Raw genomic sequence first — 20,895 nt, 5'->3', positions numbered from 1 at the left:
CAGAATCTACGAGAGACACACAGGGTGAAAACTTGGAGTTTTCCTTTAACTCTAAAAAGCACATTTTCGTAGCATTTCTCTCCATAAGAAACAAAAGGTAGACAAGCTTTTGGAACCTGTATCTAAACACATGGTATTATTTACATCATCATCTCTCCAAGGTGGTGGTGGCCCAGGCACTTCTAACACAGTTGAGAAGAACCTGGTATGTTTTCTAAAGGTTCATGCCTTTTGGAAGAAAAAATGACACCCCAAATACAGTTAAAAGCGTTTTTAGAGGTTTACAGGAAAATAGTCTTTCCATACACTGGATTGGTTTATCTCACTTTCAGACAAATTTCACTGGTTTAGAAAATGTCTACCATGAGCCAGAGTTCAAGACCTAGAAGATTATTTACACCTAGAGGACTCTCATTCTGGTATTGCCTTGCAATACCAATCCACAACATCCACGCTTGCTTGTTTTGACAGTGCTGCTGCTCCTTTTTTCTCCCAGAGGAGAGACTAAAATCATGTATTCCCTCTTGTTCCATTCTGAAGGAATTTCAGATAAAGCCAAAACCCGTGCCTGTAGTATTTTTGGAGCTATTTTAGTGCAGTAATATCAGTACAGCAGCTGAAGTGTCCTGGATACACACAAGGAACGTGCTTGTTTGGGATGCGTTAAGGCAGCGCTGGGATGTTGCAGTAACATCCATGAGGCCATCCAATATGTGCCTGATTGAAAGCATGTGATGCTAATAAAGCAGTGAGATTTCAATACTCATGTGGTTTTCTGTTGCAATCCAAGCTTTTTTGGCACCAGAACTAGTTTTAGATTTGGATAAACATACAGTGGAGATCTAAAGATGTGAAAAGCCAACACACAAATGAGTAAGAGAACTTATCTCAAATGAGCATTTAAACCTGTCTTAGAATAATATCCAATATCGATCAGCACTTTACAGAAGATATTTTTGTTCTGTAAATGCTTGCATTTATAGCAACCCATGTTCTTTTAAAGCACTTCTGCAGGCACACAGCAAAAAAAATTTTTACAAAAAAAAAAAATAAAAAAATCAGTCTGTTGTGTATTTTACCAAGCCAAGTTATCAACATGCAATTCATGAGTGAAATCCAACTCATAAAAAAAATAAGGTTTAAATAGCTATGTGACAGCTTTTCTCTTCTTCACCCTTCCAAGTGCTAAACCTCAGCTGGGACCTGTGATTTACCAACCGTTTAATGAGCAGGTTTGCTCATTACATGCGCTGGAAGTACGTAAATGCACAGGCAAAGGAAGAGATTCGCTCACCCTCAGCCATCAGGGCATTGGCATCATGTCCCAAAGAGGCAACCAGATCAAATCTGGGCACAGTGAAGGATGCTGCTACTTGGAGGTGTGAAGCACTGGAGTGCTAAGCTTCATCTGAACGTATGTTTAACTACTGCTGCCACCAAATATAGGCTCCTTGTGAATACATCCAGCAGGAGCCAGGGAAATTGTTCATCCAACCTTCAGATAACGTTTATGGTTTCCAAACTACTTCACACGTATGCTACACTTTGCTTCCCATTAACACTTCCAAACTGCTTATTGCCCATGTCTTCTCACCCTTGCTTCAGTGCCTGTGTTAACAAGCTTGGAGCAGCCAGAGCCTGTGATGAGTAGAAATGGGACTTGTACCTGCACCAAAAAAAGCATCTAAAACATGTTTCCGTGTTCACAGACTTTGAGTGTCCCCTTCCCACTTTGAGCATGGTCCTTCTCATCCCCTCTGGAGAACAGGGATGCAGTGCAATGACTCAGAGAGCTTCAGAAGCATTTGGCAGGTAGAGCACAACTAAAAACTAAACATTCTGCATTAAAAATGCTATTTTGATATACACAGCTTCTTTGTGATGAAGAAAATGGATCCAAACCCACCCTGAAGGCATGAAGCAGTCCAGCATATATGACATAGGCAATGCTTTGCTATAGCTTTTCCAAGAAACACTTTGTGCAGTACATGTGAGTTGGCAATTTTTACTTCCATCATTTACCTTTTCTCCAGCCAGCCATTATCCTGTGATTGCTGATGCTCTGCAACAGGCTCAGGTGCTCCTGCAGCAGCATGTGGCCAAAAAACAATTGGTAGGAGAAAGTGGCATTCACCAGCTGCAGCTTCTATCTGCTATTTTGCAGGTACTCTTTTACAAAAAGACTGTATTTACCCATACAGGCAAGAAATCACAGGAGATGAGAGTTCTGTGGCAGTAAAATAAAGCAACAAAGTAAATGCCATGAAGAGATCCTTCTCCTGAATCCATAGTGCCCTTCATCACAGCATGAGAGCAGAAATTGAGCTTCATGACTGAATTTTAAAAATAGAAAGGTAGCAAGCTTCCAACCCCAAAGTGCTGTGCTCTGCTTCCGATGCCATTTCAGGCCCTGGGAGTGCTCTCAAAGAGCACACAGCTCCACTGGGAAAAGGTGAAAAATGCCTTCCTATATAATATGTTGTCTGAACTAAGAGAATTATTTATGGTTGCTACATTTATTATACATTATTATAAACTGTAAGCTGTTATGAACTATGAAATGTTTATCATTTCACTGGATGAAAAATAATTTAGTTATTTATAGAAAAGTGTTGAAAATGTTAGACTGAATATATATGTTTTAAGAGTAAACTTTCCCTATTAAACGTGTAAAGATAAATGCAATCTACAGCACTGTATGATACACTTTCACATTTTAGCCTCTAATCTTTTCCCCCTGGGCAGTACCTGTTCTTGCTGAAAACTACTGAAGCATTCTTCTCTACCATTTGTGAAGTGCCTTTTCTTTCATGTTTGAGAATGTGGGAAAACCACATGATAGATCATGCAGAAACTCCCCAAACCCCCTCCCTTCTACCTAATCTGCAGCACAAGGATGTCTTTATATATATATATATATATATATATATATATATATATATGCATGTATAAAATCCTTCAGCACATCTGATTTTCTACAGAAGCGAAGAATCATTTCTTCAGAACTGTGCCCATCTCCTCCCACAAATGGCTTTCAAGCAGGGCTTTGAATTTTCCTTTTTAAATGATGTTCACTAAGGAGAGGGGGGAGATGGGAAGAGAAAAGACTGAAGGGAGGAGCTGTTAAACTGATCTAATACACAAGCACAGCAGCAAGGATCCCCATCCCCACCAGTATTTCTGCTTTATGAAGTACAATTTCCAAATGCTTTACATTAGGCCTAATAGGTCAACTGGATGTAGAATAGCTCCTGCAAATTCATAGCATCCAATAATTGCTCATGCACTTATTACCTGCAGAACCTGCAGTGCCCTTGCTTTCTCAGTGCTAGAAGTCTCAGGATGACAGTCTACTTATGTCATTTTAAATATTTAAGTTAGTCTAAGAAACTTCAGACCCATTCAACATTTAAGAGACTTTCTAATTTACTTCTAAGCTGGGAAACAGAACAAAAATGGTTTACACACAGTTTGCACTGCCCCATCTTTTGTCCACCTCTCACTTGTACCAATCTGAGTGTGCCAAGAGAGAAAGCTACTCCCTGGCTAATAGCTGTGAGATCAGCCCAGGATCAGCACAGGGCAGCACATGGAAAATTCAGGTTCCAGCTGAACCTTAAATAAACCACATTAGACATTTTTCTGCACACAGGTCAAACAGTGCAATATCAAGTGACATTCTGTGCTATAGGTATTTTCACCTCAATGGTGCAATGAGCACTCATGCTGCTTTGGGGTGCACGAGGCACCGTGGTTTGGATCTATCACTCTTGATAACTCAGTATGAAACACCAGATTAGAGTCTGCACTTTTCACACTGGAAACACAATCACCACGTGAGGGTAAACCTTTTTGTTTTCTTAAAAACCAAGAAAATAAACCAACCATCCAACCAAAAAAAATCCCCCCAAAACCCCTGCACTTTATTTGCTTCTCAAGTAGTGGAACATCTCTCTTTCTTCAAACTTCAGGTGCCTGCCAGGCAACACACGGGCAGCAGATTAAACTGTGATTGAAAACCTCTGAGTGCAAACGAAGTGTTTCGTTCCACAGACAGAAACCAGGTTACTGACTCCAGCTCTTTTATTCTTCCTTGCACTCCACCCGCTTCCCACAACGGGTCACTCCATGCCTTTCCCTTCTGATTTTGGGTAATTGAGCTCGTCGCTCTTGCCACGCTCCCCTGCCAAGCAATGCCAGGCACCAGCCTGTCACCAGTGGGACCAGCAGCCGTGGCACAGGCACATCCCCACACTCATGTGAGGATTCACCAGTGGGACCAGCAGCCGTGGCACAGGCACATCCCCACACTCACGTGAGGATTCACCAGGCACGGCCAAGCCGCAGTACAAACACTAAAGGCAGCACTGAGCAAACAGAGCCTGGAGGTTTTCAGTAACCAGAACAAGCAGATGCCTCAAAAACTCTCCATACCCATGGCACAGTACCCAAGGTCAGCACCTCTATACCCTCCAACTGGCAAGACATCCCTGAGAACCACCTCATGTGCCTGCCTGCTCTATTTTGTCTGCAATTACGATGACTACAGGTGTCTAAATGGAGCAGCTTTCCAAACTAGAATTAGGAAGATTTGGAAAGGCTCAATTTCATAATGTGACTCTTGCAAAAGAAAGAAGAGTCCTACAGAGCTTCCAGTTGAAAGAAAATTAAACCCCACAAACTTCATCCAAAGCACTTGCAAGTACAAAAGATAAGTGCGAATCAACAGCTCCTGCCTTTAAACTACTGGTTGGGCTCTACGTGCCCAAAGGATGTCACACACAGACTTCCCTACTTCATCCCACCTGCTGGGTGGCAGAACTCCTCCCTAGGAATGCTCTTTCCTTCCCCAGACATGGATGCCACCAGCTCTGGGAAGGTAGAAACCCCATGGCCACACACTCAGCTGTGCCTCTTCTCAGAGAACAGCCCATGGGAAGAAAAACCAAGCCCTTCCCACATCTACTTTCAGAGCAGAAGTTGGGAAAGCCATGCTGCATGGATATGGACACACTGGGATCTGGCTTCTCCGCTGAAGAGGATGGACATCTCACACTAGCCATCCTCAAAAAGTCATTTCGAATTTGGTGAGACAATTGGGAAGATGATCACGAAGCACCTACCAGCCAGCACAGCACACTTTCCTGTAGCAGGCATAAGCGGTTTGGGGAAAAAATTAAAATCAAAACCCCCAAAGATTAAGAGGAAAAACCTAACTGAAGTATTTGCATCAAAGAAACCTGAATTTCAAGGCAGCGAAGCCAAGGTGGCAAATTGGAAACAATTTGTTTAAAAATGTAACAGACATTTATACACAGTGTCCATCTACAAGACAGGACGAAAGCGCTTGTTACATCACACCCTGTAAGTATCCCAGTCCCCCTTTGCGGATAAAGGAGCAGTTATATTCACCTCTGAATCATGGTCATTTGGCCACAAGTTTTGTACATATTTATATTCTTTCTTTTTTTAGAAGAGCTGGGTAATCAGACTAGCTATGGCCAACTTGACCCTTCTTCGCACCTGCAAAAAGACTCACAGGAATTTGCAAGACTTAACTATAAGGCAAATCTTTATTTCTGGCGTCAATTGTATTTTAATTTGTGACTCATTAATTATATTATTCAACATTCACATGAACAATAATAGTTATCCTATCACTTGCTGGAATAAGAGTGGATCGCTGCTTTTTAGAGTTTATTCAAACTGGCAACTAATAATATTTTCCATTTGTCAAAAATCTCCAAAGCACAATGAATTTTCAATTTATTATATTTAACATTCAGTGAAGGAGGACGTTGTCACTTTCAGCACTGAAATCCCAAACAGAGAAAGTAAAACAAATCACTTCATCTAGAAACCAAACAAACAATTACATGGAGGAACAACGCCAAAAAGGAAACCAAACAGCTGCGTTTGCCAGCCCTTATTAACAGTAAAAATAACACCTTATTTCATTTTCTGTGAGTGACTTGTTATCACCTGAAAAACAAAACAAAATCTATTAGTTTACAAATGAAAAGTGTCATACCATGAAAGTGATATTCCAGCAGAAAAATACTCGGGACTGAATTATCAGGTGTTCTCAGTACAAGATTCACAGATCCTAATAATCCCAAGGAGGCTGTGGGTCCCAGCCATCAGCAAAAGGAGTCATTAAAGGCTACTTTTATTGTAAAGCCCTGTCAAAACCACACATATTCTTGTGGTAATCGCAGACTCCTTTAGGTTGAAAAAGACCTTCAAGATCATTGAGTCCAACCATCAACCAAGTCCACCTCTAAACCTTGTCCCCAAGTGCTACATCTATACACTTCAAATACATCCAGGGATGGAGCATGAAGGATTTAGAGCAAGTTTAAGAGCCACATTAAGCTTTTTTTTATTATTCCATTTAAAAACCCCAATCAAAACAAACAACACAAAACACTGCACAGTAAGACCTAACAGCTAACACCAGCTCTGATTTAATTTTACTTTTGCCAAATCATATCCAAACCCACAATTCAGGGTTGAATTACAAACCAGCAGGAACTACCTGAAGCCTAGAGCTGCCTTCTTTAGATGGCAACGAAACCCCACCCAGGTGCCTTGTTCAGGAACACACCATCACAGCTTGCACCCAACAGCTACAACACACTGCAAGATCAGTCTGCAAGTGGGACACTCTTTGTAAGCTCCAATACAAAGGGGAGGCACCAAATGCTATTAGCTGCTCAGTCATGAGATGCTTGTTTAACCCTCCCCATGCAGTCCAAGCAGAGCCCTACTGTATTAGTCCAATTGTGAGCAACAAATCTCACTACTTAATATGCAAATTCCCCTGGTCAATCTTCCATAGAAGCACCATGAAAGCAGTTATTGTAACTTCAAATTAGACATGTGATATGCAGCACTGCACAGCACTCTAAAGAAAATATTTAAGAAACTGTTGTCCAGTTATTGAGAGCAGAGGTTGAGCACAATATTTGGCTTTCTCAAAGTTAATGAAGCTCCGGCACTGCATCAAACGCTGCAGGAGGAATTGATATTTTTAATAATCTCCTCTTCTAGCACGTCAATCAAATGTGCAGCCCTATTTCCACTTGTCCCTATTATCACTGCTGGGTGATAGGGGCAGCAGTAAAGAAGACAAATTTCAAACATAATCAGCGTCTTTCATAACAAAGAAGGGCGATAAGAACTCCAGCAGGCAGGCGAACATCGTGTCAAGGAGAGCACAGCAGCAATCAGACAGCTGCAGCCAAAAGGCCTAATCTGTAATGACTTGTCATGCCCGTGCTTCTAGACACTGTATTTCCTGCTCTTTCCTTATTCCACACAAAAACTGTCTCGCTGGACTTTCCCAAGTAAGACAAAGTACTGTGCAACTTCTAATAGGGGTAAGAGTGTGCCAGGAGAGAATGAACAGGCTCCTCCTTTTCCTTCTCACTGCTCCCCTTGGAAGAAGGAAAACAAATTGAGGAAGAGTCCTCCAGAAAGGACTTGCCTGTGGGGATGAAAGCTGGCAATCTTGATTTTGCTGAACTGAACACACCTGATAAGCTGTTAAACCTTATGTACAGACACAAGTGCAGAGTCTTCCAGCAGTTAACTCCAAACCCAAAGCTCTTCTGAACACACAACTGAAGAAGTCACATAATCTGGAAGTGACTGGAGAATAGCTATTTCTTGTCTGCTCTCACCGTTCTGCAGGGACTCAAGTCACCTTTGACAGGGCAAGAAGAGACATGGTGTTTGGCTCCTGAGAGCCTGGAATATCAGGTGGGAGACAGCTGAGCTAAAGATATGAAGTGGGGAAAAGCCCTGTCTACAAACCATTTAATGATCATCTTTTATTCTTATTTGTGTCTCCTTTAATGAGTCCCCAATAAATGCATCTCACCATCCAGAACACTCATCACAATTTGGCTCTGCTGGACTACAACACGTTGAGCAACCAGGTAGGAACTTTTTCCTATCTATGACAAGCAATATTCTGTTGAAACAAAAACTTGCTAAAAAGAGCAGCAATAATGAAATGGCTGGTACCAATCTGCAAAGACCATTTCATTTCCAGCAGGATGGGCAGAGCAGCATCTGTTAAATTCTTGGTAAGGAACAGACTCTTCCTGCTTTGGTCAATGGAAAGAGAAACATGCGATAGTATTTTTGATTAGCTCAGTCTCACACATGGAGACACACCTGAGGATATACAACAGCTCTCCGGATACACACAAGCATCTTGACCTTGAAAAATACCCATAGTAAGAGACAAAGAAAGCACACGTGGCCAGGACATGCCGTCAGCTTCACCGAGCAGCAGAGAGGTAATGGGAAGTGCCGGTGATTAACAAAAAGGCTGGGGAGAATACAGGGATGTGACAAATCCTCATCTCAGTTCCAGTGATACAATTGAGCACGATTTCTCCACTCCCCACAGCACTGCAACAGATCGAGACTGGGATGAATCAGACTTAAGATCTGGCTCCCACTTTCACACAGCATCACACACTGCTACTACTGTCTAATCAATCTCTTGACCTCTCGTAATTCTCCAGGAAGCTTTTCCTTTCTGGGAAAAAGACAAAGCCTCCCCAAAGTAAGTTAATCATTGGCAATGCTCTGGTTAGAACCGCAATATTTCTGTTCCAAAACACCTTCCTAGGATTTATAAATATTCCGCCCCTGCTCACTGACAGCAATCTGAAACCAAAAACACCAGGTTAGGTCACAGCCCCAGAGGTGGAGGAAACAAGCCTTATTTGGGGAGCAGGAATAAGTCATCTTTCTGAACAGGTCTAGTCTCCAAATCATGTTCACTTGAGCTTCAGCTGGCTCACTTGCTGATGCCTTGAGACCAGAAGCCCCCTTGAGAGATTTCATACTTGGTGTGGACATGTTTGCAGAATTCGTAAAGCTCAGAATTTGTGCAGGCTGGACTTTGACATCTGGGGAGTCAGATTTACAGAAGATATTTTGAGGCTTTTTCAGTTTAACCTAACCCTCCTTTTTTTCTTGTGGAGAGGCAGGAACAGATACGTAACGTTACAAAACAGGCTATTGCACACTGTAGCTGATTGTTTAAGACAGTCCTAAGAAGCTCATAATTCAACTGAAATTTCATCGCTTCTCACTTCAGCGAGACAACCTTAAGGAACATTATCCTTAGAGCATGAATCAACACGAGCCAGCTGACACGCATTTCACATCTCTTACATCTTGAAACCCCAGCTGCTGTTGTAATGCACCAAGCACAATGGGTTATTTAACCCCAGAGCAGCAGTGGGCTGTGCCATGGAAGCGCCACACAGGAATACGCTCCAAGCGAGTCCACCTGGGACAGTAGTGTGTGCACAACCCGGACAGAGACCACCCACCTCATGTGCTGCTACTGGGTGTGTAATCTGACTGTTTTACAATATCAGCCAAACTCTGGTAATGTTTTTTTTCCCATCTCATTCATTCGATACCACAGGCAAGATAAGGGCGAGGAAATTAAACTGAGGCTATTTCTGTGACATGATCTCACTTCATAACACCTGGCTACCAAAGCAGACCTCAGGACAAACATCAGCAGAGCTTTTAATGTTATTTTTCAGTCAAGAATTTTTGGGTATGTGATGATTCCTGCCATTCTTTTCCTCGACTGGTCCATTCCACATGACACTCCTGTAGTTTTTTTACTAGTTGATAAGTCTGCTTAGCACAGATGCATTTTAGGTAACTCCCTTCTTCCCCTTTTTTTTCCTAATAGAGGAGAGTAAGGAAGACTCATACTAGTCAAAGCTATAAAATTCCTTTGAATGACAATGATGTGATTAAATGCAAGAGAGGTTGTGGAGTCTCCCTCTCTGGAGAAATTCAGAACCCACCAGGACGCGTTTCTGTGTCATCTGCTCCAGCTGACCCTGCCTTGGCAGGGGGTTGGACTGCATAATTTCTAGAGGTCCCTCCCAACCCCAACTATTCCGTGATTCTGTGAAATCCCACACAGTTCTTAGCAGCTGGACTTACTGGTATTTCTATGAACTCTGTATCTGGTATTAATCAGCAGATGATTGTTTCAGATACAATTGTGAGTGCTGCATTCTTTTACATAATGGAATGACAGCAAAGTCACTGATATAACAGAACACCCATCAGCTGGGACATCCGAAATAAAACCAGACTGATAAATAATACCCAGTAAGGTACAGGGGAAAACGTAGACCTATGTCAGCAATTTTCATCCTGAAATCTATGGACCCTGCACGTGTAAGGACTACTTATAAGTCAAGTGTCCCGTTGATAGGCTGACTTTAAATGACTATAAAGCATATACAGCTCAGCTGGAGAACATCAGGGGTCCACAAACCTACAAACGTTGAAAAAGCAATCATTCAGGCATTTAAGTAGAGGAAAAACATGAGGATAAGGGCCGCTCACACTGCAGCAGTGTTTCCACAGAGGCTTTGCTCCCTAAGTAGGTGTGCACTTGCACATGAGTGAGAACACGCTGCTCCAGCACCTCAAGTCGGTGGAAATCGATCACTTAGCATGGGAGACTTAGGCTGGAGGAAAGCATCCATCCTCCTCGGCGAGAATAAGAAGGAAAACAAACCCCAAACCCGCAGCAGCGCCAGGATCTAAGTGAAACGAAGAATCATTTTCCGCACACCACAAGGAGCTGAGCCCAAGGAAAACAAACTTTAGGAGCCCCAGGCAGGCCCTTTCCCCAGCCTGTCTTTTATTTCGCCAGCCGCCTGCCCCGGGGCCGCGCCGCGGAGCCCCGGGCGCTGCTCTCCCAGCACTGACCCCCGACACAGCCCCCCCGGCACCCCGACAGTGACCCCCTGACCCTGAATGCCCCCGGCAGAGCCCCCCGACCGGCCGGGGCAGCGGGGGCGGGGTGGGGGCTCTGCCCGACGGGGCCAGCCCGCCGAGCTCCTGCACGGCCCCGTCGCCCCGGGAAAGTTCGGGCGGGGGGGAACGGCCGGGGGAGAAGCTGGAGGAGAAGCGGGGGCAGAAGCAGGGGGAGCGGCCGGACGCGGCGCCCCGAGGCCGGCGACGGCAGCGCGTCTCCCCCGCCCGCCGCAGGCCCCGGCCCGCAGCGCCCGCCCCGGGGTCCCCCCGCGGGCCCCCCCCCGGCCCAGCCCCGGCGCTCACCTCCGGTGCCGTCCGAGTTCTCGTTGAGGCTGCCCGAGGAGTCGTGGTGGGAGCCCACACACCCGCCCATGGGGCCCGCAGACCCGCCGCCGAGCCGCCCCCCGCCCCCCTCCCCTGCACCGAGCTCCGCCGCCGGCCGGGCAGGCGCGATGGCTCCGGAGCCGCCTCCCCGCTCGGCAACACCGCCCCCGAGGCGCGGCCTCCGCCCGCCGCCCGGCCCCGCCCGCGGCCCGCGGGGCCCGCCCCGGCACCCGCGCCGGCGTGGGCACCGGCACCGGCATCACCGTCGGCACCGGCATCACCATCGGCACCGGCATCACCATCGCCATCGCACCGGCACCGGCACCGGCACCAACCCCGGCCCGGCAGCGTCGGCGGGATGCGGGACCACCCACGGGGTGCTGGGGTCGGCGAGACCGGGTCACCGGGGCCGTGGGTGCCGAGATGTGTTTATTTCCTTCTCACAGTGCAGCCTACGGCTTTTCCCCTGCTTTCCTGTGCTGTTTGTCCCATCCCTGGAAATGTTTGTGTCCCATCCCTCGAAGTGTTCAAGGACAGGTTGGATGGAGCTCTGAGCAACCTGGACTAGTGGAAGATGCCCCTGCCCATGGCAGGGTGCTGGAGCAAGATGAGCTTTAAGGTCCCTTCCAACCCAAACTATGGTTTATCTCTGCACATGAAGATAAAGTCCACACACAGGAGATAAACCTTTGTCCCACTAATCATCCAGCCACCTCTGTGCTCTCAGACTGCCCGCTTAAAATAAAAATTTAGCAAAATCAGTGCTTCTTGGTCAATCTGACCAAACAGACTTCACTTCTCTGAGAGGGAAGGTTTGACTTTTGTGCACTTAATGCCTAGCTGGGTTATCCGATTTCAGTAGCAATCCCACTGTGGGATCAGGGAGTCATGGTTCGTACACTATCAGATGCACTGTAGCTCCTTGAAACGATCAGCAATAAGTCAGAACATTTGAAAAATGGAAGCAGACAGTGCAAAAAATAAAGCATGGTAACAGACTGTGCTCTGGCTTCCCCACACGCTCTGCTATACGCGGCAGTTTAATGTTCTGACACACAGAGCAGCAGAAAACAAAACTCAAGCTGAGCATATTTTTCCTCCATAAAGATGACATTGCAAATGTGTTTTTTTAGAATTAGGATAGCTGTTTGTGGAGTTTATAGTCACTGCGGTTAAAGGAACGGATGGACAAAGCCTCTTCTCTACCATTAATTTCCCTGCATAATCTTCATACCAAAAGCCCAGCCAGCCTTTGGGAAGGCTCTTGTGTTGATAATTAAAATCCCAAATGTATGAGATAAGCTGAGTGCCAAATGCCGAGCACTTTGTCATCTGAGAACAAAAAGGCATAGAGCTCATCTGCTTTATTGGGTCCAAATGGGGAGGTCAGGAGTGGTAAGAAAGTTTAAAGAATGATTATTAAAGTCTGAACTTGGGCCCACTAATTACAACAAATGCAAAAATTCCTTGTTCATGCGGACATTCAGACCAGATAAAGGAAACGCACAGAGCTCAGTTGTTTTCTTTTCAGATTTTATCTGAAAGCCACATGGGAGTTTGCCTGAATATACATGGGTGTAATAAAAGATATCACAGAATCACAGAACCATTGAGGTTGGAAAAGAGCTCCAAGATCATTGACTCCAACCTGTGACTGATCCCCACCTTGTGAACTGGACCAGAGCACTGAAAGCCACATCCCATCATTCCTCGAACATCTCCAGAGACGGTGACTCCACCACCTCCCTGGGTAGCCCCTTCCAATACTGGAGATATGCCATGTATGTACTGGGGGGGATTGAATGTAATTTGTTCCAAACTGCAGAAATATGGAAGATAGTTTAGTATGTTTGCAAATTTTCCTAAGAGCAGGTGTGAGTATATCATCATCAGAGTACAGCAGCTCTGCAGGGAAATCATGGATTGCGGTGAGGCCCTTGGGTTGCATTCTGGGAGGGCTTTTGGATATCATGCTGCCCAGTGAGATCCCAAAAATGCCTGTCTGTGAGGCGAAGGATGTGTGTGTGTCAATACAAAGTGACTCTGTTCCATAACAGGGTGGCTGCAGGACCACGGGCTGGCGTGGGAAAGTATGTCCCCACCGAGACAGCAGTCTGCTCGTGGAGCCTTGGAATAACACATCAGTGCTTGTTTTTCCGCGTGTTTGGTACTGAACTCTTTCATTAGATACCTCCTTGCTCTCACACACAGCGTACATAGTACATATGTGTGTATCTGTGTGTACGTGAACACTCAAGATGGGCCAAAGTGAATTTTTACCCCATGTATCAGAAGGTACTTGCAATGTACTAATAAAGTAGCAAAGACAAACCGAGACTTTTTCTAGATGAACAATTTATTTTGAAGGTTATGTTCCTCCTCAAAATTAGTTTCACAGGAGGCAATCAGAATTTCTGCCCTCCAGACACCCACTGTGGCCTTGGACAAGACACATAAACTCAGCTGCTCTATTTCTATTGGTAAATTAGAGTTTGTCTATACATCTCTTGGGGGTACGGCCAGGATTAATTAATTCTTACTATTTATTACTTCTAACTACCTGCAGTGCAGGAGATGTAAAACACTGAACATCAAAAGTGCCTTTTCACAGATTAAATGGTGTAATGAGTTGACTATTTCATATAGGTACCACTGCCCTATATGGTTGGAAATGATTATTTGAGGGTAACAAACCCTAAATTGCCAACAGTTGAAGGATTTTGTTTTGGCACAAGTCCTGCTGGACTGTGTGTTGTACTAGGAGCACCAGAGCAATGGGGTTTGTGGCCAAGGAATGCAGCAGTAGATCCCCATATACATTATGTTGGAGCAAGTCCAGAGGAGGCCAGCAAGTTGATTAGAGAGATGTAGCACCCCTCCCACAAGAAAAGGCTGAGAGAATTGGGATTTGTTCAGCCTGGAAAAGAGAAGGCTTTGGGGTGACCTGCTTGTGACCTTCCAGTACCTGAAGGGAGCCTGCAAGAAGAATGGAGAGAGACTATTTACAAGGGCCTGGAGTGACAGGACAAGGGGAAATGGCTTCAAACTGACAGAGAGTGGGTTTAGATATTAGGAAGAAATTGTTTATTGTGAGGGTGGTAAGGCCCTGGCACAGGTTGCCCAGAGAAGCTGTGGCTGCCCCGTCCCTGGAAGTGTTCAAGGCCAGGTTGGAACTGGGCTTGGAGTAACCTGTTCTGGTGGAAGGTGTCTCTGCCCAGGGCAGGGGGGTTGGAACTACATGATCCTTAAAGTCCCTTTGAACCCAGGATATTTTATGATTTCATGATTGTCAGGGTTTTTTCCTATGTATTTTAACATATTAAAATATTTTATATACTTCACCAGTTTTTCTCTCCACTGTTTGCTCACAGTCAATGGTGGTGGATTTTGCCATCACATGATGATACAGTGTGATAAATCTCTGTTCTCTGATGAGTCAGCTTTGTGTGGGAACAAGTATGAGATGCTGACAAATTGCATCAGCACTGAAACTTCTGTCTCAGGCATCAACATTTTGATTTTTATCAGTGCTACCCAGGGCCATAGTATCAAAGTCTTTACTTTTTAAGTGAAAGTCTTCTCAGATCTCTTTCATCCTCCTTTTGACAGATGGGAAAGAGAGACATGACTGATGAGGTTATTTGCCAAAGGTCCCACAGGAAGCAGAAGCAGGAAAGAACCATGGAGTCCAACTGCTGATCTTCCTCCTCAGAGAATCTGAAGAAATGTAACAACTTGCTATTTTCAGATTTACTTCCACATGGCTCTTCCTGAAAGCTAATGAGGCTGCAGCCTCATTTTCAGAGACGACATGATGGAGGTTTCCTTAACTCCATATGATGCACAGTACTTCTGTTTAGATGCGGTTTTGAGGAATGCTGGCTCTCATTCCAGAATTTCCAACAGCAAATTTTAGGCTGATTCCAAGCTAATATAATCCATCCCCTAAAAAGCCATAGCGAAGCAACTGGTATCCATCTCCACCACCGCAGTGCCGTGTCAAAACGATGTTAAAGTGAGCAGAGTTTATTTTCCTGGAATGACCAAGGGAAAGAATTCTACTACGCAGAGGGATCCCTGTGGCTGAGGAACCCATCAGACATCAGGAGCTGGCCAAGTATGAAGAGAATGAAGAGTCTGCCAAGTCCTGCTCATGCCTCCCTGTGCCCTCTGGTAGTGCATGTCCTTCAGCACCTCTCCAGGAGCCCAAACTCATTGCTCCAAATGCCTTGGCACACACCTCTTCTGCAGTAAATGCTGGGATGGGAAGCTGGAGCTTCTGAGGGAATTTCCATCAGTTGGAGAGAATATTGCTGTGCAGAACAATGTTATGTTTCTCTCCTGACCTCTGCAAAGCCCCATGCCTGCTCCTGTGGACTGCTTTGGCAGGTTCTTTATCTTGTCTCTGTTAATATCAGAAGGAACAGTGATGCTTCCTCTTACTTTTATGTGTTTCTGCAAAGCTCTGTAGTTTTGATCTTCAGTTGCTGTAGAAAAGGGGTCACTGAAAAGGCTAAAAATTGCTATTTAATGTGCAACATCAGAGGTGCTGGTAGGAATCTCTAGGGGTGGCAGATTCTACTGCAGGAACCCCATTGGATGGGACTTGGATCAACATGGTCTAGTGGAAGGTGTCTCTGCCCATGGCAGGGGGGTTGGAATGAGATGACCTTTAAGGTCCCCCTCAACCCTGGCCATTCTATGATTCTATGAGGGAGGTTTTGCTAATGGTCAAAATATACATTAAAAAAAAAAATTAATTAACTTAGACTACTAAAGAAACAAAAGTGAAACACTGCTTCCCTCCTGTGGTGACCTTCTTGATTGCACAGCAAAACACTGAAATAAATGGCACATTTTAAGTGATTTTTAAAAATTATTATTATTATGCTGATGACATTGCAGCTGAACAGTCACTCACATCCTGCTGTTATTGTTACAGTGCTGGAGTGACATTTCCAAAGCAGAAGAGTGCTTTGAAGCACATGAAGCCCAGCTCTTGCCACTCGGCTGCGATGGAAGCCTTGAGAACCTTATCTTGTTACAACCTGCTGTTTGTGGACAAGTTCTCCTCTTACAGCTGCATTTGAATTGATTCTCTGCTCTGGTGGGTGCAGGAGTGTAGTGTATCAGTGTGCTAAATAATGCAGAGGGTGAGTGGCAGCAGGACAAAGGGAGCACACGTGGATGCAGGCTCTGCTCCGGTACAGCAGGAACTGGTTTACAGCTGCTGGGTCACTGAACTGGCACAGAGAACAGACCAGACAAGGGCTTTGTTATTACCATTTCTGCATTTGCTACTATTATCAATACTGTATTAGTATCTGGAGGGCTCATTCAGGGTCCTGTGTCTCCTGTGTCTCCACCTGAAGTAGTCAAGGTCAGGCTGGATGGAGCTCTGAGTGACCTGGTCTGCTGGAAGGTGTCCCTGCCCATGGCCAGGGGGTTGTAATTAAATGATCTTTAACTCCTCCAACCCAAACTGTTCTGTGATTCTATGATTCTATCACACTGAATTTTCAAAAGGCAGACATGGGGATGTAGGATGTAGTTTACTTTAGAAGAGGAACATAGCAGGGGCATGAGAAAAATATCTGTGGTCGTGAATAAGCAAGAAGAAACAGGGCAAGAGATTAAAATTTTCCTTTTTTTCTGTCCTTTTTGTTGTACAGGAATGAAGGAATGTACTATCAATGGTGAAGGGGTAAGTCAGGGCTGAGTAAGGAACAGATTTTTCATTCTCCCAGGCAACCAGCAACAGGACAAGAGAAAATGGACTCAGTCTGTGCCAAGTGAGGTTCAAGTTGGATATGAGTAAGATTTTTTTCATGGAAAGGGTTGTCAGTCTTTGGAGGGGGCTGCCCAGGGAGGTGTGAACATCTCCATCCCTGGAGGTGTTCAAGGAATGACTGGATGTGGCACTCAGTGTTCTGGTCACAACTTGGACTCAATGGTCGTGGAGATCTTTTCCAATCTTAATGATTCTGTGGTTCTGTGATTCTGAGTAGAGAGTGGAAGAAATTCATACCACCCAGGACCCCCTGCTTCTCTTTTAGCTTTGAGCTTATGAACACCAAAAATTCCTCTTGGAAAGAAGTTTGTGAGTTCCTCTGTTCCTGGATTTTAGCTCTGCTTCCCAAATGCAAAGCATTTGAAATCAAAGAGCTATTCCTAGAAGAATATACAGACAACCTTCTCACACAGGACTGAAAATTGGGTTCATTTGAGGAGAAATCATGCAGGTTTTGGCACAGGGAGAAGGAAGGGTGGAAAAGGAAAGATGCTACCTCCTGTCATAATGCTTCTGATAAAATTAAAGCTGAGACAGATGGTAATGGTACAGGCTAATGTTACCATATGGCAGAATCAATCATGCAAAAAATATGCTGCTTTAAGGAACGTGTGAAACTGATAGATGTTAATATTCCAAATATTTTAGATTTGTGTCTTGAGCATTCTCACAGGTTGTGGAGCTGGAAGAAGATTCTCATGCTCAGGAAGTGTTTGCCTGGACTGGAGTTAAACTCCTGTGGGTTATTCATTCTTCCTCTGCTCTCCTCACTGGTAGGAAACATCTGGCCAACAGCAGTTTGTGTTTGGGCAGGTGCTCACCCAGAAGGGAAATGGGGACTGGGAAAGGAGCAAGGTCTCACTGCATTTGCAGGGCAGGTCAGGGGCACTGTCACCACCAGGTTGTCCTTGTTCTACAGTTTTCCAGGAAATCTGGAGGAGAGACACTGTGGGCCACAGTCTCAGGAGCTGGAACCTCTCACACCTTCCTGTAGCAGGGGAGGGGAGTGAGAGGAGAAGGCAGAAGGGTGAATGGCTGTGAGCCCAGACCTCTTCATTTCTATCAGTCAACAAAGAAAACCAGAAATCGTGATGGTGCCATCACTGGCCAGGTGCCTCCAAGACAAGGAATGATACAACTTGGCTCCCAGATTCTTGTCAGCTCTTAGTTCCTAATACTGACTTGCAGTATTCAGAGATGAATTGCTTTGTTCTCTTTTCTGTGACTGAGCTTTGCATGGAAAGGGGAAAAAGACCACAAAACCTCAACCTGAAAAAGATCTCCAGCATGGCAGGACACATTCACATTGAATTGTTGGATGACTTCACCTGGACGTACATCAAAAGCTTGTCTCTTCTTATGACTATTGTCTCTGAGGAGAAGCTTATTTTATATATACTATGGCTCCATCAAGTTGGTGGAATTACATCAGGGATGCTAAACTTGGATGAAAATCTGTTTTGAAGTTTTGATGATGATATTAAAGAAAAACAACAGCGACAACAAGAGATCTTGGCTTGTGATGACTATTGTTTGTCCCCTATGCTGTACAGTGCCTCGGGATGTAGAATAGGATTCTATTGTTGTATCTCCAATAAACAAAGAGGCAGTTTCTCTTCATGCCTTATTAGATAGTCTTTGTATGAACCAAGGAAAATAACGTGTCTATGTGAGACAGAGCACGGTGTAAATGATCCTCCTTGGCCGGTCCTGGTGGGGACGTGACCTCCAGTGCATGTGGAGAACCCAGCGAGGGAGACACAGAGCCAAGATTAAGAATCCATTATTTCAGATAGATAAACGTTGCTTTATTTTCCACTTCAACATTCTGCACTCTTCTGCAAACCAGTTCCAGCAATTTAAACTGAAGGGATGTGGGGATTAGAGCGACTCTGTCAGGACTGGAAACCTCAAAGGGTGATTGTTCAGCAGAAGTGGTGCTAAGGAGTGATCTCCAGTATTTCTACCAGAAAACTTCCTTATTGTATTACAACTAACATAACAGCCTGGATTCATGTCACCTGATGTCACACCTGCAATCTGCTGACCAAAGATACTCATGATAGAAAAAACCTGAAGACATGGGAAAATGGTTTAAATATTTATATTAGTAGAGCATCACATCCTGCATATGGAAATAGGAAAGACCTCTTGCTGTGTCTAAGAAGAAACACTTTTTTTGGGAATGGTGGCTGGTAAGTGACCATTTCTGAGGTTTCCCCTGTCATTTGGCTTTGTCAGCGTGCAATGCCAGGTCCAGGAGATGAACTGGCTGGGTAGAGTGAGCTCCATCAGAATCACAGAATTACTGAGGTTAGAAAAGACCTCTAAAACAGTCTAGTGACTGATCCTCACCTTGTTACCCATACCAGAGCACTGAGTCCCATGTCCCATCTTTCCTTGAACACCTCCAGGGATGGAGACTCCATCACCTCCCTGGGCAGCTGCTTCCAATGCCTGACAGTCCTCTCCATGAAGAAATGCTTCCTGACACCCAGTCTTAACCTCCCCTGGCACAACTTGAGGTCTTTTCCTCTTGTCCTGTCCCCTGTTCCCTGTGAGTAGAGCCTGACACCCACCTGGCTCCACCCTCCTGTCAGGGAGTGACAAGTTTCCCCCTGAGCCTCCTTTTCTCCAGGCTGAGCCCCCCCAGCTCCCTCAGCTGCTCCTCACAGGACTGACTCTCCAGACCCTTCCCCACCACTGTTCCTTTCTGGACACTCTCCAGCCCTTCAATGTCTTTCTTGCATTGAGGGGCCCAGGACTGGACACAGCACTCGAGGTGTCTCACCAGAGCATCCTTCAGGATGAACAGTCCAGGACTTGGAGGGCTCATGGGCTCACAACATCACACTTCCCACAGCACTGCTGTCCCCAGAGTAAAATTCTGCCCTAAATAAGATCACTTCTATTGTGCAATACTAGCTTTTTTCTCCATTTAAGCTCTCCCTTACAAAGTTACCTTCTAGTGAATAAACCTTGGGAAAAAATTTATTTTTGCTAAATATAAAAAGAAAAAGTCTGTGAACTTCCACCATTTCTGTCAATGCCAACAGTATCTGTACACATTGTAATCAGAAAAGAAATACTCTGCACACAGACAGAAGTGATAAAGTAATTTGTATCATCATCTTTTCAGCGATGCTTTGATAGTTATGTCTCATTTTGTATTCGTACATTTGATTTTTCCTGCCTAAGTCTGTTTTTTTGCACTTGCCCTCATTGAGTTTCAGCTGACAGATTTTGTCCCATTATCCAAATCAATCTGAATTCAGGATCTGTCCTCTGTAATGTTTACAATACCTCCAAGCTCATAAAACTGTATTATTTTTGCTATCATGCAAATGAGTTATTAATGGACATAACGAATTAAACAAGCTCCTCTGTCCCCCTTTGAACTGGCCTGTTTGGGAACTGTATTTTCTCCTGCTTATGCACCTAAATTCTGGTGCTTTTGTTTATGTTCTTATTTTGTTCACATGCCCCTAATTTGCTCATGAGACTGTCATGAGACTGAGTACACAGACTTTTTACAGTCAGGATATTTCACATCTGCTTCTCCCTTGTCCATCAGACCTGTTATTTTGTCAGAGGAGGAAATTAGATTGATTTTATGTGATTTGTTCTTGAGAAACCCATGCTGGCTTTTTCTTGTAATTTTATTATCTTCAAGGTGTTTATATTGATTATTTAATAATTTGTTCCAGTATCTTTCCAAGAAATAACGTTAGGTAGGCTGGTGGATCACTCCTGGGGCTTCTTTTTCTCATTTTTAAAGCCAAGGCACCATTTGTTTCTCCTGTCCCTTGTCATCTGCCACCATCTTCTCACAGATACTCACCAATGCTTTAGAAGTCTCCTTGGCAGGTTCACAAGTGCTCTGGGATGGATTCCATTAGCTCAACTGACTTCAGGACATCCACACATTTCCATAGCTGTCCTTTCTGTATTCTAGC

At 44.7% G+C, this 20,895-nt stretch overlaps 1 protein-coding gene across 1 annotated transcript in view; it reads right to left on the bottom strand.

Annotated features, from left to right (window-relative positions):
- The window catches only part of UBTD2 (ubiquitin domain containing 2), a 52,370-nt gene extending 41,121 nt beyond the window's left edge, over positions 1 to 11,249 (bottom strand). Inside the window, exon 1 of the mRNA XM_032703075.1 lies at positions 11,128 to 11,249. Coding sequence (XP_032558966.1) covers positions 11,128 to 11,197 — 70 coding nt within the window. The 5' untranslated portion in view covers positions 11,198 to 11,249. The remainder of the gene's footprint in view (positions 1 to 11,127) is intronic.
- Between the last annotated feature and the right edge of the window lie 9,646 nt (positions 11,250 to 20,895).

Source organism: Chiroxiphia lanceolata, chromosome 15 (assembly GCF_009829145.1).
Source record: "Chiroxiphia lanceolata isolate bChiLan1 chromosome 15, bChiLan1.pri, whole genome shotgun sequence".
Classification (NCBI taxonomy): Eukaryota; Metazoa; Chordata; class Aves; order Passeriformes; family Pipridae; genus Chiroxiphia; species Chiroxiphia lanceolata.
This window is presented reverse-complemented; position numbering and strand designations above follow the sequence as displayed.